The sequence below is a fragment of the Corvus brachyrhynchos genome, unplaced genomic scaffold, assembly GCF_000691975.1.
Source record: "Corvus brachyrhynchos isolate BGI_N302 unplaced genomic scaffold, ASM69197v1 scaffold48, whole genome shotgun sequence".
In the NCBI taxonomy this organism is placed as follows: domain Eukaryota; kingdom Metazoa; phylum Chordata; class Aves; order Passeriformes; family Corvidae; genus Corvus; species Corvus brachyrhynchos.
Window position 1 is genome coordinate 6,407,247 of NW_008240027.1, and position 18,393 is coordinate 6,425,639.

The 18,393-nt window shown below is 38.5% G+C and overlaps 1 protein-coding gene across 2 annotated transcripts in view; it reads left to right on the forward strand.

The window, feature by feature from the left end:
- The window catches only part of PTGFR (prostaglandin F receptor), an 18,780-nt gene extending 1,113 nt beyond the window's left edge, over window positions 1-17,667 (forward strand). The window contains exons 1-2 of one of the 2 annotated variants that reach the window (XM_008640836.2): window positions 1-428; window positions 16,471-17,667. The exon at window positions 1-428 is cut by the window's left edge and continues 1,113 nt beyond it. In XM_008640836.2, the coding sequence (XP_008639058.1) occupies window positions 1-428; window positions 16,471-16,776 (734 nt within the window). In that variant the 3' untranslated portion in view covers window positions 16,777-17,667. The remainder of the gene's footprint in view (window positions 429-16,470) is intronic. The other variant, XM_017743605.1, reaches the window with a different exon arrangement.
- Window positions 17,668-18,393: the final 726 nt, after the last annotated feature.

Genomic DNA, 18,393 nt, shown 5'->3' on the forward strand with positions numbered 1-18,393 from the left:
TCTTCCTGGGCAGTGTGATGGCTGTTGAACGGTGCATTGGAGTCACTAAGCCAATATTTCACTCTACAAAAATGACTTCTAGACATGTGAAAATGATGTTGACTATGGTATGTCTGTTTGCTGTTCTTATAGCTTTGCTACCTATTCTTAGGTTTAGAGCCTACCAAATTCAAGCATCGAGGACCTGGTGCTTCTATAAAACAGAACATGTTGAGGACTGGGAAGACAGATTTTATCTCTTACTTTTTTCTTGCCTTGGGTTCCTGGCCCTTGCTATTTCATTCCTGTGCAATGCTGTCACAGGAATTACCCTCTTAAGAGTCAAATTTAAAAGTCAACAAAGACAAGGCAGATCTCATCATTTTGAAATGATCATTCAGCTCTTGGCTATAATGTGTGTTTCTTGCATTTGCTGGAGTCCATTCCTGGTAAGAGCCTAATGTGTTTGCCAATGTTTAATGCACATCACTGTATAAAAGTTATACTTTTTTATCTCCAGGTTTTAAAGCACTTAAACTGTGATAACAGCTCCACTCACTCAATAATAATAATTTTATAGCATATTGCCCATAATGTATGTACCTATGCATCTATAAAAACTGGTAGCTATTCTCCACTTCTGATCAATATTACATTATGCTAAATATATAGGGGTTGTGAGGATTGTAATTCCAATGCTGTAAAGCAGACAGTGGTAGCAGAATCATAGCTAGAATAATTCAGAACAAATATTGAGCTGTTCCAAAAATTCAGTGAATTTGGGAATTTAGGATTGGGAAGTCTTTTTACTCTGTACAGTGTAAATAATTTTTTTATTCATGGCAGTCTGATTGCTGTTATTTTAACAGTTTACTGCTATTTGTGAGCTGTGTTAGGGCAGTTAAGAACCTAAAAATCCTCCCCTCTATTAACAGGGTGTTAAGGGTTTTGCTTTAGAGTCGTGTTGAAAAGCAGTGGTTGGCCGTGGGTTGAAATCAACGTTGGGTTTAGACCTAAGCAAGCTGGGTTCGTAATGTGGACAGATGAGCAGCAGAGCTGCTGTGGGCAGGTGGTGTAGGACTGTCCCTGCTGTGACTCCCAGAAGGTCAGTGCCACTGCTGTTAGCACGTGCTCTGTCAGTGAGCAGGATCAAAGGAAGTGGGATTGTGATATGGGAAAGAATTTAACAGATCCTACTGTATCATGGCATTATAAAGCTCATACTAGCTTTGTCTCCTTTTAGTGTTGTAAACGTGCCTGAAGAAATTTAGTTTTTTTGCTAGGGTCAGAGGGTTAAAATCACATTAGTTTCTTCCCTAGAAACAGGGTCCTGTAGTTTTCCAGTGTTAAAAATGAGGGGCAATTTTGGTTCGAGGTAACAAATACTGACATTTAAATCTGATATCTGTATTAGATACAGCTATATCTCATCTGCTCACTGCTTATGGTAGATTCTGAAGTTACCTGAGTTAGTTCTAGATTAGATACTGATACCAGCCTAGCTGCAGCAGTTTGGTATATCTGGCAGGTAGCATTTAATTAATCCAGTATCTCAGGCTTCATGGAGAAAGTCTGTATATAAATGTCTGCAATCACTGAAATGCACAAAAACTCTTTCACTTCTGTTCAAATCACAGAGAATTCTTCTAGTCTTGCTCTGCAGTGTAGTTTGAATTCATTTTGGCTTCTGTCCGTGTCCTGGCTGTAGTGTGTGGAGCATAAACCAAGTTGTCAGAGCAGTATAGCAAGTTTTGTAGGGAACTTCTTTACAGTTTAGACACCATCTGAAGTTTGGGGCAAGCCACAGAATGGTTTTCAAGACAAGCATCTCAGGTGACGACTTTACTTTCCATGAAAAAGCAGCATTATTATCCTCTGGTGGCATTTATTTTGATTTAAAATAATTGTTCTTAAAAGTAGGGATTAATTTGGTTTTTATAAACCCTTGGGTGTCAGAAGAACTGTAAACTTTTTTAGTTCAACAGAGATACTTAATTTATTTAATGCATTAAGGAGCACTAAATTGCAACTACTATGGTTGTTCTTTCGGTGTTGATAATTTTGTTATACCATTCAATTTTAATATTGCTATATATTAAATATAGATAAAATTATAATTTTAGAAATCATGGCAATCTAGTGAAATCACAGCAGCGGTTTTGTTAAAGTATTTAACTTCATCTGAGTTGTAGTTGAAGATGAATTATTATTATAGAAGGAATTTTTTTCAGACCCTTTTTGGAGTTTGGTGTTTGCTTCAGCTTACAATACAGGCCAGTGAATGACTTCTTGCTTAATTTTGTACTTGGTATTTTTTGGGACTGTGTTGCAGAGGGGAGCTGGTAATCAAGGAATTCTGGTTCACGGGGTGGCAAATCTGCTGGTGCTCTCTGTCTGATCCAGGCTTGTGCTGCTTTGCCTCTTTGGAAATGAGATAAGGCAAACTTACACTGTAATCAGCCTGGTGCTATGGAAAGTAGTTCTGCAATATGGATAAATTTAGGTTAGAAAGGAAGAGTTAAAAAAAAAAAAAAAGTTGGTGTAAAGTGGGATTAAATTCTTGAGACAAAGTTTCAAGGAAGTGAACAATTACTGTTTTAGCCAGAGAGTTTCACTGGGAAATGGGATGGGGTCTTCTATTGGTATTTCCTTTCTCAGCTGTTATGATCATAGAGTTTATATCAGTTAATTTGCTGAGTTATGTACCCATTCCTTGTTTTGATAGCAACAGAACATAAACAAAATTACAAGTGTGGCGTTAATTTAGCAAGATGTTTTGGCCTGCAGTTGAGTAAAGTCTTGTCAGGAATGTACTGCTCAAGTGCTACATTAAATTGATCCAGGGTTTATCAAATTGTATGCTTTATGATTAATTACTGATTCAAACCTACTTGTCTGATGTATCTGAAAGGTCTCAGGGCTTTTAATTTGTGGAAAGAATGGTTTACATTCTATAATATAATCAGCATGTACCAAAATAAGTTCTTGACGTATGTATGAGCAGGTGTTCATCGGTGAAATTATCTGGAAAAGGACATAAATACATGCTTGTTCTGCAGTCATTTGCTTCTTTACTTTTTTTTCTCCAAGCTAAATCTAAAAGTCAGAATTTGAAGTCTAGACTTTGAATTGTGAGTTCTACCTATGTTCTCTATCCCAAAGAGTATACAGAACAAAATGTTTCGTGGGAGTCAATTGCCTCAAAGTAAACCAAAGCAATTAGAAACCAAACAAACTTCTGGAAGAGAAAGTGGAGGAAGGCAATGCGTTTTATACCACATGTGGTTTGCAGATACAAGAGTTTGGATTCATTTGTGTGATTCCCCATCTGATGGGGGGTTTACTTCGTTTATTCCCCATCTGTTTTCAATCTAGTCTGGTATGTCCATTGACATATGTGTATGGCTACCATAATCAGTCTGTCCAATACTGTAATCCAACTGCAGATTCACTTCACTATTAGATTTTAAATTAATTTTATTTCTTTTCCAAGTGGAGTTAATATTCAGACATTGTCACTGTCCTGTGATAATATCACTTTCAGATGTCATTAAAGTCACAAGACCCTGGATTGTCCTTTATAGTGTCTGGTGTGGAACTGAGCTTGACTTCTGCATCTGCTCAGTGGTAGTGAAGTTGTTTTGATGCCTATTTATATATGTGTTTAAATGTATATATAACTAACACTTAATATTATAAATAATAATATATATTATTGTAATCAATAACCACCTCTGTCTTAAGATTCCTGAAGGTATGGGGTGTTTTTCAAAAGCAGAGCCCATGGCATGGCTCTTGTAGAGCTCTGCCTGGAGCTCTTGGACAGGGAACTCCTTCTGATTTCTTTTTTTGCCTTTTGATTTTTTCCCCAAAGCTCCATCTCATCTGTTTTTGGAAAATAAGCAGCTTTTTCAACTTTTCTGCCACTGTGAGAGAATCTTTCCTTAATGAAGTATGGGAATGAGAGGTGCTCCCTGCTCCTTCCCTTAAGGGGGAACACTGATCTCCTTTTGAGGAGTTGAGAGCGAGAGAAAATTCACAAAAAACCCCAAACAAGTGAAATTCATGATTTTTATAATAATATATGTAGTCAATGAGTTGTAGAGGCACATTTGTTCTGATGGTTCAAATAATTTTGCTTTGTGATGGGTAATTCCAGGTAAATATGTTCTGAAGATAGTAACATCATCTTCTCTGTGTAGTTCTCATCCTTGCGAGAGCCTTAGCCCTTTGCTTAAGGGTATGTAAATTTTGCTGGATGAATTTGGTCCCCAGGGATTGGATTCCCAAAGCAAATACTTGGATGGGAGCATTTTGTGACAAGCACCTCTGATGAAATGCATTGTTATATAAAGCTGTTTCTTGGCTGTGACTTGACATCTGGCGTGTCATGAAACAGCTTGGTTTGGAGCTGTGTTTGTATGAGCAGATTCTGACATCGGTATGTCGTATTCTGTAGGACTCAAGGGATAAACCTCTTATAAAATTTGTTTTTTTGGAGTAGCAAAGAGAACTGCCTGTAACTATGGACAGGAGAGAGTTATTTCAGAGTGAATTTATTTACAGGAACAAATTATGATCTGGAAAAATTTCTAAACTTTTTCATGTGTGAAACACAGCCTGAGAAAAATACTTGTACATTCAAATTATTCTTGTTAAGATCTTTTTCCATGCAGTTAACTGATTAATTTCATTCCAGCTTTACCTCCCCTCTACTGCAGAAAATAGCCATTCCTGTTTTTTTTGGAAAGAGCTCTGTTTATTTCATATGAATAAATCAACTCTTACTCAGTTTTTTTTTTTTTACTGCTTAGATTAATTTTTATCAGTCCCTTCTCATGTAATCTCTTCTCTTTCCAATTTGTTATGCTAATTGTGTCTCTCCGAACTTGCTCTGACTTTTTCTTGTCCTCAGATTGTCTCACGCAGTGAGGCTTGATGACTGCTTTTCCTGCACCTAGGGCTTGCAATTTACTGAATCACTTCAACTCAGAAGCTGCTGGTGCTGGTCTGAGTGGTCGTTTCAGAGAATGTGCTCTGGAACTGGTGAGAAGGGCAGTGATGTACTAACAGGGAGGCTTTTGTTGGAATACCCTTGCCCCATCCTACCCTAGTTGCTCCACCAGCTGTTTTGGGTGCAGAGACAGGCTCATGGTTGGTGTATGCTGAAGGAGGTCAGTTTGTTGCAGGTTTTTTTGAAGGAGGTCAGTTTGTTGCATGTTTTACACTAAGTAAGTTCTGGGCCACATCGTTGGGTACAGTATAAGGTAGTTTGATGTACAAGGCAATCCTCTGTGCATCTCATTTGAGTATTTTTGCATGTGTAGCCATGTACACACTTTGCCAGGAGTTCATATCTGTGTTACTCTTGAAGTCTCTCCCTCCATTCTTGTTTTCTGTCTTTAATAAGCTGGTAGGGTTCTGTTACACTACCTTATGCTTATATGTGTGATGGGCATCATGTATATGGGCTTGTTGCTTTATTAATGCTGTTTGTATGCCTTCATTGCTGGTTGTATTGTCCCTACAACAGAAGAGTTACTGAAAAATTTATCCCTTGTGCTCTTATGACTGGTGATTTCTCATAATCAGAAAGTGCAGCTGAGGAGAAGCAGGGAGATGTCCCAAGATGCAGGTCCATGCTCTGCCAGTGAGGACTCATCTCTCATGGGGGGCTGCTCGGCAGAAGCCTATTATTGTCTTACTCTTTATTAGTCAAAGCTGCAGCCATCGTGAGCTTGTTTTGCCTGCACAGGCACAGTCAACAGGGAGAGTGATCTTTTCTTTCGAAATAGAATAAATTAGGCTTTCAGTTTCCAGTCCTGTGTTTCTGAAGAGTGAAGGAGGAGATACTCTTAAATATGTTCAGCTAACCTTGCAGCTTTGAATGCTGCTGTAAACTTTCAGTGGGAAAAATGACACTTACCTGTCCTTTTCAGAGCTCAGATTTTAAAGAAGATAATCAGTGATAATTCCTATGCTTGTGCTGGCTTTTGCCATTGAGTTCTTGCTAGAACGTTTGTCTGCTGACACCACACAAAGACAGGATGCACTGTCAGCAGAGTGGTTTGTGTTGGGTCTGGAACACCTCACACCCTGCCTGTGGTAGGGGAGGTGACCTGCGGCAAGTCTCCCATGGGAGAACTCCTTGGATGCTGTCTGTGCATATTTGAGGGTGGGTGCAAACCCATTTTAGGAGCCCCCTTCTGTCACAATGATTTTAATAAATGAACCAGTTTCATGGGGAAAGGAAAAAAAGCTTTTTGCCAGCAGCAGGCCTGCTAGCTACACCTCTTTATCTCTAGTCTGAAGCATCAATACAGTGATAGTTATTGCTGACTGTAGGTAGCTATTTCTCTTCCAGACTTTGCTGTGTCAGAGGAGATCAGGAGTGTCAGTTTGAATGAATAAAATGCTCCCTAAATTCCTCTGAAAAGGAAAAATTCTCGTGTTTGATTGTCTTTTTGAGCTACATTAGAGAAAGAGCTCTCCCTCCTGTCACGGTCCTTTGATTGTTTGCTGAGTTTCTCAATACATCCATTAACTCTGCGCAAATTCAATTACTGTTCTTGCTTGAGTTTCTCCTAGTGTTTGATAACTCAAGGTTAAATTGCTGAAAGATTACTGTCATTGCTAATATTATGGCCCTAAAGTTATTTTAAAATACATAACTCATTTTATAGGTTAGGAGGAAAGAGAACACTCATTTTTGATTGAGGTTTATATTAGTCTCAGAAGTTAGTTAATTTGTTAGACAGAAGTTTCTTTCCAGCTTAGCTCCCCATGGAATAAGGTTTATTCAGCAGCTCAGACAATTTGAGTGTGCTTTTCTTTGTCCCCATGAAAATACTCCTGGAGAGAATTTGCACGTGTAACAGTTTAATACAATGCATTTAAAAGTCCAATCCACCTATTCAGATGTGTTTCTATGATACTAGAAACCTTTGGATTAGATGTTCATGCTTTTACTATTGGTTGTAGAGAACTTTCTTTTATTTAGTATTCTTAAGTGGCACAACTGCCTAATTCCACCAGGTTAGATGAGAAAAGGAATGAGATTAATTTTTGACTATACCTACTTAAAATGATACTGAATTTTAAAGGTACTGTTTTGGTGTTTAGAATTGGTCTGTTCCTATTTTCATCTTTTACAGTACATAGAGATCTTACAGGCCTTATCCTTTCTGAGAAATAGGAATCATTTTAACAAAAATGTTTATAAGTGTGGGCCAGGGCGTTGTTTATCATAGAGTACTTAGAAACTGTATATTAATCGTGGCTATATTTGTAATTCAAGTGTTTACCTCCCTCTCACAGAAGTCGGGGGGCTGAGATGCTCTTCCAACAGCACAGTGCTGGAGAAGAAATGGGCAGTGGTAGTGATACAAACCAGGGAAGGAAGGAGGGCTGAGATTGACATACTGCCCTTTACCAGAGGCTTACCAGAGGCTTTCGGGGAAGCATAAATATAGTTTTTGTTTTCTGTGTTTACTTGTGCTGTTTGGAAAAATGTACGTAAAGCCTTTTTTGAAAATGCAGTGCTATCAGAATACAATAAGATTGTTTATTTTGGAGAGAAAAAGTAGGAAAGGTAGGTTTCCAGTCGTGTGAGAACGTGGCATTTTCAGAATAATGTGGTTCTGGTTTTCTTTCATAATTGTTTGCTTCTTGATTTTTAAATTTAGATGCTTTATACAGAATTAAACCATGAAGATCTATAAATTGAAACACAATATTTTGTTTCAAATGGATGCCAGTGACTTTCATAGAAATTTTTTTTCAATTTTGAAGTTGCCATCTCAAGAAATCAAATTCTAAAAACTTCACCGAAATAAATTTGCCATTCATAACCTTTCCTTGTTTATTTCACTTGGGTAGGTTTTTGGATTCTGTGTTTGATATTAAAAAGTAAGTCAGTTTGACATTCATTCTGTTGTTTGATATAAGAGAATTCTTCCTATTTCCTAGATATTACACTTATTCAGGCATTTCTTACTTGAAAATGTCATAACCATCTTTGGGAAATATCATACATGGCATAACCATTTTTGGATGGTTATTTTAGGAAAGCTGTCTTTCCTGACTATCTAAACACTTTAAATGGTAAAGTTGTTGCTGAAAAATCTCGGGGAGTAATACACTCACATGGAAAAATTCCAGAAAGTCCTTCATCCTCACCAGGTTTAATGACAGACATCAGGGTGTAATATACATTCATATATTCTGTGCGATAATTATTATGGTGTAATTCACAATTTGAGGTGTGGCATGGTGCTTTCTGGTGTAAGTTACTTGTCTCACTAGTGCTGTGGAATTTGTTAATGTCTGGGAGGAATTGCTGAGTTGCAGTTTGGGTTGCAAGCTCCCTGAGGACAGAGATTCCCTATGTGCCCAGTGCCCGGCAGTGCAGAGCACGGTCCCATCACAGCTTCTGTGGGTGTGCTTTTAGGAACAGCAATGGGCAGGGAGCAGAACACTGCAGAAAGGGTTTACACCAGGGGTGACAGTGAAGTTGTAGTAATCGTGACTCAGTCTTTGGGATTCATTTTTGTATTGGATGAGGTGAAATAGAGGAATGGTGGAATGAACTTGAGCTGCTTTGTAGGTACTGTACTGTCTCCTCAAGGATTAATGTCCAGGCAGAGCAGGAGTGGAGAGCAGCTCCTAAGCTTGCTCTTAGCTCTTCTCTTCAGTCAGAGCCATGGGCTGAAGGGCAGGTTTGAGTGGCATGAGAGCTGTGCTTCTGCATGATTGCCCAAAGAAGGCTGAAAATTAACCTTTGCGTAAGGGATGTCCTGAACTGAGGTTTTTAAGATAGTTGGGCCTCAATACTAAACTCGCAGAAACAAAAGATTAATTGTCACTGGAGTATTGGAAGTTTATGACTGCTCTCCAGCTGGTTCCCCTCCTCCTGTGCTGGACCTTTGTGCTGCCCCTGAGGAGGTTTGGGGTCCTGAAGTTAAAGGAGTGGGGTAGGATGAAAAGGATGTAGTGAATCTGCTCAAGAGTGACCTCATGACCCATGTTACGGCTGACATCAGGGCATGAGTATGTGGGGAGGAAGATTCTTGCGCTGAGAAGGATGTGACCAGCTATATGCCCATCTGCTTCACTGCATGGGGAAAGTGAAGCAGAAAGGAGGTGAGGATCCCTGTAAGTGTTAGCAATTTGGTTTAGGATTTACAGGTCATTAGTGAATCGGTAATAAACTTGAATCCATGTTTTACCAGAAGTGTGCATTTACAGAAATAATGAGAAATAAATCACTTTTAAATGGAGACTTGATTTTTCTCTTCCATCCTCCTCCTGAAAGGTGGTTGAGCTGCAGGCCCTTTCAGTTTATTTGCCTACATAAAAGAGAAAAAGTAACTGCAAATTGTATATTCCAACTTGGTAGATACATTGCTAATTCATTAATCTTGATATTTCTGATCATAGCTGCTTAGTTTACTCCTCCAGAATGATACATAGAATAAGTCACTTTAACAAAGGTGATCTAAAAAGAATAATGTAAAAGCAATGCATCATATCTTTTTTTGCCTCCAGTCAGATTTTTCAAACACTGCAAATGAGGTAGCACCAAGTGATTAGGTGACTGTGACTCCAGTCCATCTTCAATAAGGACAGGATCACCAGGAGAGTTTTAAATAGAAATTAGGAAAACATATCTTCATTGAAAGGGTGATCAAGCATTGGAATAGGCTGCCCAGGGAAGTGCTGGAATCACCGTCCCTGGAAGTGTTCAAAAGGCATGTGGGTGTGGCACTTGGGCATATGGAAAAGGTTTAGTAGTGAGCATGGTGGTGCTGGGTTAATGGTTGGACTTGATGACCGTAGAGGTCTCTTCCAACCTTTTCAGCCTGTTCTATAGCTACGGACCTCTGCAGCTCCTCTTCCCCTCAGGCTGTCTGTATATTGTCTCTTTTTTTCTTCATTCAGACAGTTCTCTTCCTCCCCAGTATCAAGTGTTATTTGTGATTCTTCCTTTGGATATTTGTAGGGTATTAGTGAGAGAACTTCTGTTGTTCCTAAATAAATTAGAATATTTATTTAACCATTAAAAATGTGATTTTTTTTTTTTTTCCAAATGGGTGTGAAAACCTGGAAAAGCAAAGCAACAATAGAGAAGTAATAGGTCATTTCCAGGGTTTGAAGCTTTACCCAACTGACCCTAATGGAAGAAGAAAAGAATCCCGAATACTTACAGTCCTTGCCTCCCTAAAGATGGTCCTTATTATACATATTAGAAATATTCTATTGTTTTCTGGTCCTTAAAATTGTCCTGTAAAGCTTCTCTAGCACTGCTGGTTAAAGAATATATGAATTTTATCTATAAAATTAATTATTTTGTGCAAGAGATTTTTTGTTATAGGCCTTGTTCTTAGGCAGGAATACATTCCTCACGCTGTGGAAACAGGCTTTCTTGTAACTTTAAAACATGTAGCTCAGGAAACAGGTTGTTTATTTGACTTTGGTATGGACGCTATGTCTTTTCATTATGAAGTGAGTCATCTACTGTTTCCAATGCTAGAATCTTTTCTATCCATATCCACAATGCTTTCCTTTCAAATGAGTTATCAATTAAGCTGTGAGAGTAATGACATTGGCATCTAGTTGAACTAAAGTATTTCTTACTTTGCTGGCAAGGAAAGGAAATAAAGAAAGAGGCTGACAATCCAAGATAGAAATATTTGGATTATTTAGGAGAAACAAAGAGGTGACCTGGAATGTTTTATTCAAGCCCAACAGGAATTTATGCTACTGCAAAACTGATGCAAAATAGGTAGTGTCTAAGGGGAAAGATGACAGAAAATAAAAACTTCACTTTCAGTTAATGTTTGCAAGTTCATGTGCACACACCCCCCACACCTCCCTGCTGGTAATAAAGTGAAGCAGGCTTGCTTCATAATTTCATTCCTGTAAACTTCAGTGAGAAATTCCCTGGTCACAGACTAAGCTGTGTCTGAGAAAGAAATATGAGAAAATATGTTTATTTGCTTTGCAAAAAAATGTGTTTTTCCTATTTTCTCTATACTTTTTGGACTTTCTACACCCCTGAGCACCTTTAGCTCAACAATACCTTCAAAATGTTTATGCAATTCCTTTTTAAGGGGGGAAAATAGTGAGCCAGTGGATCCACTCCTAATTTTTAGTGGCATTCTTATTTTATCACAGAAATACACGAGACAAAAGGAGACTCCCTTATTCTGCTGCTACTTCTCAAGGGCTGATCCTGCAAAATTTTACGTAAGGAATTATTACATGTGCCCTTAAAAGTACCCTCTGGACTTTAATGTGATGGAAAGCTGGCTCATGTATTTTGTTGTCTACAATTCCTTTTTAAATTGACTTTTTTTATAAAATTGCTATGTTCAGTTAAAATTTAATTGCTGAGCTAAGTGATCATCTGGTATATAAAAGTTGAAGATATAGTTAATGTTTTTGTTTTAGAAAGGGAAAGGAAAGCATTAGGGGAAAAACATGTTGCAGATCTAGAACATAAAAAGCATTATGTGGCATAAGTAGAACAGTGTGTGTACTAACATTTTGATGGCAGAAGTGGTGCACTGCATATTGTTCTTGGAAGCTCTTGTTTTTAAACTGACTTGCAGAATCACATAAAAAATAAAATGAAGCATACTCAACTTTGTTGCAACAATTGCTTGGCTTGTATACTGCAAGATCAATATAGCAATGGTAGAGGCAATTTGCTGTCAGTGTTTCTTTTTTATTAGCTCTACTTGGGAGATGTAAAATGGTACATAAAATGTGCAGATTATGCATTTTTATTTCTTTCTCCCGCTATTTTGCAAATTTATTTTCTTAAAGTCTATAGAGTACAACAAAGTGGCATCTTGTATGATCCCTTGCCTCTTAGACTGAAGCTGCTTTTTTGACACAAAAAGTGAAAGTTCCAAAAACTCTAGAAATTCAAAATAAGTGTATATTTTTTGTTTCCATGGTTTGGCATGTAATCAGTAAAGTTCTGCCTTGAAACCTCTGTGGTGTAGGAGAAGGGGATTTGCACCTCAGGGTTCAGCATAGGCAGTAGTGACAAAACATAAGTGTTCTGCAAATACTGAAAAATCCATGGGCTTTCTTCCATTAATGGAAATCCTCAGAACTAAAGGAAATCCAAAGGAAGAGGAAGAGGCTTGGGAGGGTCTGCAAGGTTCCCACAGGGAAATAGAGTCCAAAGGCTGAGCTGCAGAAGACAAGAATTTCCGATATTTGTCTACTCTGCCTTCCATGTCAATCTCTTGGTGACTGGTTTTTATCCAGTTTCCTGAAGTCAAGGATAGAACCTGGATTTAGAGCCTGTGGGGTGAAATGCATCAAAGTTGCATTTTTGTCTTTCTTCTTAACTAGCTCTAAAGTCTGCTTCTTGTTTTGACTGGCTGTCCTTGAGTACTAACAGGAATGTGAGTAAGCAGCAGAGCTTTTTAGCCTATTGGTTGTTCTTGTGTAGACCCAACTGGAAAGAAAATTAAATTAGTGCTGTTTATGTTTGGTGAGTGGTGTGAAGCCTTGGAGCAACTTTTTTGTTTATTGCACTGAGGTTTGTCCTGAAGGGAAATGGTAATTCTCTGATGCTGTCTGCTAGGTGCAAAATTGAAGAAGTCAACAATTTTAAATTGTTTTAAAAAATTTTCCGTCAGACTTTCTGGATCTTGCAAAATGAGCTTTGGCTTTAATGAAGCTTAAAATTGGACAAAAGTCTGTAGAAGTTTAATGTATTGTGTCAAGTCCTTTCTTGACACAAATTTGATTTCTCTCTATCTATTTTTAGGGACACGGAATTCTCTGGTCTTTTCTTAAACCAGTAAGGACTAGTAGGAGTCAGAGTAACTTTATATCTTACAAACAGGTACCCTTGGTTTAAAATGGCTTTTACAGTTATCCTTTTGTAGTACCTTTTCTAAAGAAAGTTTGAATTGTCATAGTTACATCATGTGATACTTTTTCTTTTTTTGCAAACCAGGGAGACATACTACAGCTGTCTTCATATAAACAGTGTATAAATCAGCAAAGTGCTACTTGGATTCTTACATTTCTAGATAAGTTAGAAAATGTCATGAGTTACGTTTTTTATTTACCAGCTGGGGATTAATTTTTTGAGTCACACTGCTGAATCTGCATGAATATTAACTTCAGTTGTGGAGATCAAAGATGGTTAGATATGATGCAGTGGTGCTGCCTCCTGCCCACTTGTGTGTTGCTGGCTACAGAGAACAGAATTCCTTTGTCCTACCTGCCTGCTGGGCCTACAGGGAATGGAAAAAAGTGTTTGAGTTGGTTTCCTGACTTTGAACCAATTATTGACCACTAATACTCAAATAAGAAGAAAAGAAATGTTCTTTTTGTGCCTGTCGAGGTGGTCCCGCTCTCAAAAGTCCACTTGGCACTGCACCAAGTTCTGGTGGCAATTTCTGAGCTGATGACTTGAACCATTTCAGTGACGCGAATTTCTCACACCCAGGGAGCAAATACAGACTGTCTGCATGCATTGCTTCAATGAAATCCTTTATTTAACAGCTGCTAGTGTATTAGTCCTTTTAAGAATTTATGGTTTCAAACTGATTTTGGAACAGTATTTTAAGAATTTAAATTTAAATAGAACAAATTGACTATGAAAACGTGATAGAAATAATAATTTATTCCATTCCACCCCTCTTCCACTGAAGTTTAGGTCTTGTTCTGGGAATCAGCAGATGATTTTAGAAAGGCTCCAGGACACAGTCTCCTCATTGCAGTGTTGGTGCAGTTGATTCAGTTGCTTGCAGTTTTCTTCCAAGATTTTTCAGAAAATGTGAAGGCCCCCAGGGCAGGGCAGTCCCTTTGGAGGAGTGAGAAACTCTCTCACTTCATACTCAAAGTGATGGCAACATGTTCTGCTGCTCTGCCACAAGTATTTTAGGATAAAAATGCTCATGCTGAGGGCTGCAATGAGATTCTCAGTCTTTCTGTATGGAAATCTCGGCCTCTCAGAACTTCAAAAAGCTGGATATTATTTTATATTACTTTTTGAGATACAAGAAAGAAAATATTTTTTAATTTCTGCGTAATACTCCCAAATAATGTAAGTAATATGGTTAGGAAAATCTTATTTTATAAAACAAAATTTGTAGATAATTAGATTTTATCTTATTATTTCAAATCCAGGGACCCACAGCTGAATTGCTTAAACATGTGACTGTGTATATAAGCTCTACTTGCTCTGCCTGAGTTCAGATGTATTATTTTTTGCATGTCCGATGTTCAGAAGAGGCAACTGAAATGTTCTGGATGAAGCTTCTCCCCCAAGTGTCAGAATCCATAAATTATGTATCAGTTTTCCTTGTTGTCCTGATTTACTTCATGCAAATCTGTAATCAAAGCAGAGGTATGTTTATGTTGAACAGCAAATGAATAGATTCACTTAGAGGTGATTGCTTCTAAATGCAAGGGAATCTCACAAGTGTTCTAGGTAACATGAGAAAATAAGTTTTACAAAATCTGGATAGAGCTACTTATTAGCAACATCTACTGCTTGTTTTTCTGGACATGACATTGCGTTGGATTTGGCATTTATTAACTCCAGAGAATGTGAGAGAGGAACAACAAATGAATTTTTAAGTACATCAAGAGGTGGATTAGGAACCTGAATGTCTGTGTTAAGTCAAACATGCTGTATGGGATAAGGACATTGGTCTTGTGGGCGCTGTTGAGCTGTCATTTGTTGCCTAGTCCTATTTGCAGAGTAAGGAGTATTCTGTCTGAGTTTGCCTTGTGGTATTAGACCTCTAATAAATAAAATGTAGACTGTCCTGAAAAACATCCCATGCGAAGCCAAAGGAGCCGTTCAAGTTTGGGTGGGCTGCTGATGTCAGAGGAATGTGCCCGGTGGTTGTGGGGTGAAGAGCAGATTCAGGGAACTGGCTTGTGTTTGTGTTGGCTTGGTGCTCAGACATTCCTCCTCCTTTCCACACCAGTTCCCAGCTGTGCTCCTGCCAGCCCTACCAGCTTCCTTAGCAATGTTCCGAGGGGCTTCCTCTGCTGCTCCCATAGAAGCCATACAGAAACACTGGATCAAATGCTTCGCCAAACAAGTTCAGTGTCCTTTTATACATTCACTTTGTGCCATTCAAGTTTATACTCAGATGTGGTGACCTGCAAGCTATAGGTAGGGTCTGGAAATACAGAGAAGCATTTAAAAAGGAGTGAAATAGGTTTGCTGGAATGCTGAGCTTTAGTTTTCTCTTCCTTCATTACTATTTTTTAGTTTTTCTGTTGAGTTTTTTTTTCAGTGCCTCTTTTTGAAACTATGACCCTGCACTTAGACAGACTGACCCTACCTCTCATTGCTCAATAAATCAGTGTACTCACAGCATCAGTTGTAAAATATCCCGTTTCTTAGTTAAATAACTGCAGCACTTTAAAGGCTTTGGAACTAAAAGCATTGCAGTGTTTCATCTTTCTACCAAAAAAGTCTTCATGTGGTTTTAACATTAATAACAGGGAGAGATAATTTACCATCTTCTGGCAGATTCCTGGCTTGGCAGATCAGGCTTTCTTCACACAGGAACTTAGGTTACAAACCCCCAGTGGCAGCCAGCCTGTAAAGGAGGTCTCTGCAAGGCAGGAGTCCCAGTGGCCTGAGTTTCACTGGGGCTGTGTCTCACAGCCCAGCTTGCTGCTCTGCAGAGCAGGGAGGCCAGAGCCACAGCTTGCTGGGCTGGTGTAGCCCTTGGGTATCCTCTGCCAGATGCTGTCCTGCTGAGCCATTCTGGAATTCCACCATGTGGAATTATTGTCTCTGGTAGTGTTGTTGCTGGTGGAGGTCTGTCCATGTGCAGCACCTCCAGAGGTGAATGAAACCCTCTGCATCTCCACTGACAAGTGGAGGGGTATCAGTGGCTTTTGTCACCATGGCTTAAATTTTCCTTCAGACCTCTAAATTTTCTGGTGTCAATAAATTGTGTTCTGCTGCAGTGTAAAACATGAATCTTCTTGTTGAAATCAAGGTACTGTGTTCCTTATGCAGCCTTTAATTAGGAAAATGTGAAAAAATAAATAGCTTTTATAAAAAACGTGCTGACCTACAAGTGGATTCTGCCCTTGAGAAAATCCATTTCTGGAACAATATTGGCATGCTTTGTTAGATCAAATTCTGGATTAAATTTTTACTTGTTGCTCAGATCAATCCCTGGTTGCCATCCTCTGCTCAAAGTTCTGCAGAAGTAATTCAGCAGAGGCACATGTATGTCCTTTGTAAAACATTTTAGAGGATTTCTAGGGTGATAAATGTTATATGCCTGAAAGTATTTACATTGCAATTTGGGATGCACTGATGCTGTGAAGGTGTGAAGTTAGAGACAACATTGAAACAATTTCACTCATGCTCTCTTGGTATATTTTTTAATATATGGTTTTAAAATACGTGATTTTCAGATAATTTAAATGCTCTCGGTGTATTTTTTGATGCATAATTCTAAAATACTGCCTTTTCAGGTGACAATGGCCAGAATTGGGATTAACGAGGGTCGCTCAAAGGAGACCTGTGAGACGATACTTTTTGCTCTCCGAATGGCCACGTGGAATCAGATTTTAGATCCCTGGGTGTACATTCTTCTCCGGAAGGCTGTTCTTAAAAACCTGTACAAGATCACAAGTGGATGTTGTGGTGTGCACGTCATAAACTTACACATGTGGGAACTCAGCTCCATCAAGAATTCTCTGAAGGTTGCAGCAATATCAGAGTCACCAGTAAGTTCCAAACAGATAAACCAACAGCCTCTCAGCTCTATGGGACAATAAAGTTTAGCTCAGTCTACGAAGAGATGATGGAGGCAACACTCCTACGTGGGCAGTACCTTAAAATGAGTTCCAAGGCTCAGTGGTTTGGCATTTGTTTTAAATTGTGAGTGGTTTGTTATTGTTGCTTACCAGTTTGATATTGCTGCTCCAAAAGATGCCCTTGAATGTTTTAATTCACTTCCAAAACTGGTAGTGGAATGTTACATCATCTATATTTTTTCTCTTCCATGTGCTAAAGTGAAGAGGCCCCTTATAACACTCCCCACCAAGCCTTTCACCTTAACAGACTTGTACAAGTGCAAAAGTGATCTCCAGGGTGATTTTTGAAAGGGGTAGATTTTTTTCTGCCAGAGATACCCCCAAATCCTTTGCAGAGCCACTGTTTCCTAGAACAAAGTCAAGCATCCTTTCCATAAGGGTATTCTATACTTCTAGGCATTGAATTTACCAATAGTGTGTATGAAAGACACTTTGCTTATGCCCAATTTATTAAATGGTCCACTCTGCTTGGTTCATTGACTTGGCCTCTTAATTATTTACTGTTCCATGAATTTTTGGGAGAGCTGCAAACTTCATCAGTGTTAGTGTTCCTTTCAAATCACTGACAAAACCTGAGGTTCCCTGTGGGAACACAGAAGCAGAGGAGCTCAGCTGCCTTACAGTTATATTTTGAGATGTATTGGTGAGCTTTTAGTCCTTTCAACACATTTTGTTGAAACTAACAGGCATAAAGCAGTGGTTAGTCTGTGAAAATTGTAGTTTTCCCCTCCTTACCAAACTGAAGGATGATTCTGGAAGCGTTCCCCTAGTGCATGTACTGAAATACTCATGTGGTACATCGGTTTCATTTGTAAAAAGTCACGTGTGTCGTGAAAATGTGTGTGACCAAATGAGCACGTGGTACATCGGTTTCATTTGTAAAAAGTCACATGTGTGTCGTGAAAATGTGTGTGACCAAATGAGCACCTCTGCAGGGAACTGCTCTGGGAGCAGGGTTTTGTTTGTGAAAGCAAGCTGGATGCTCAGGTTTTGCAGGGTCTGTGTCTGAAGAGCTGAGCGCATTCAATATATTTGAAAGTACCAGAAAATTTTTAGGACAGCTTCACACAGAAGTTCACACTTCACCTTTAATGCTGCTAAAAGAAGCTTTGGTTTTTGTGACTGTGTGCTGTTCAGAAGCCAAAAATGAGAGATACTGTTTTAAGATAGGTCTATGTTATTTTTACCTACTTAACTTTAAATAACTATATTAGTGAAGTGTTGGTATATTTGAACAAAGTAGTTAAAAACAGATTCACTAATAAGACAGTCTGAGGGACCAAAACTATTCACAAGGTACAAATTCATGTTGTATGTGAATATAGTTTATAAGTCAGCAAATGAAAACCCAAAAGGTTTAAGTATTTCTTTTTAAAAAATTTTTTTAAAGCTATTTCCTTTTTGTTTTAAAAAGGTTGAAAAATAAGTGGGTTAAATAACCCTGTAATGAAATGGCTTCATTTACCCTAAAGAATTTCTGTATGTGATTTTTTTTTTTTCTCAGTCATAGGGCTGATAAACTGTGGAGAGATTTGATGTTAGTGTAAGTTCTGCACGATTGCTTCACGTGAGTTCTGC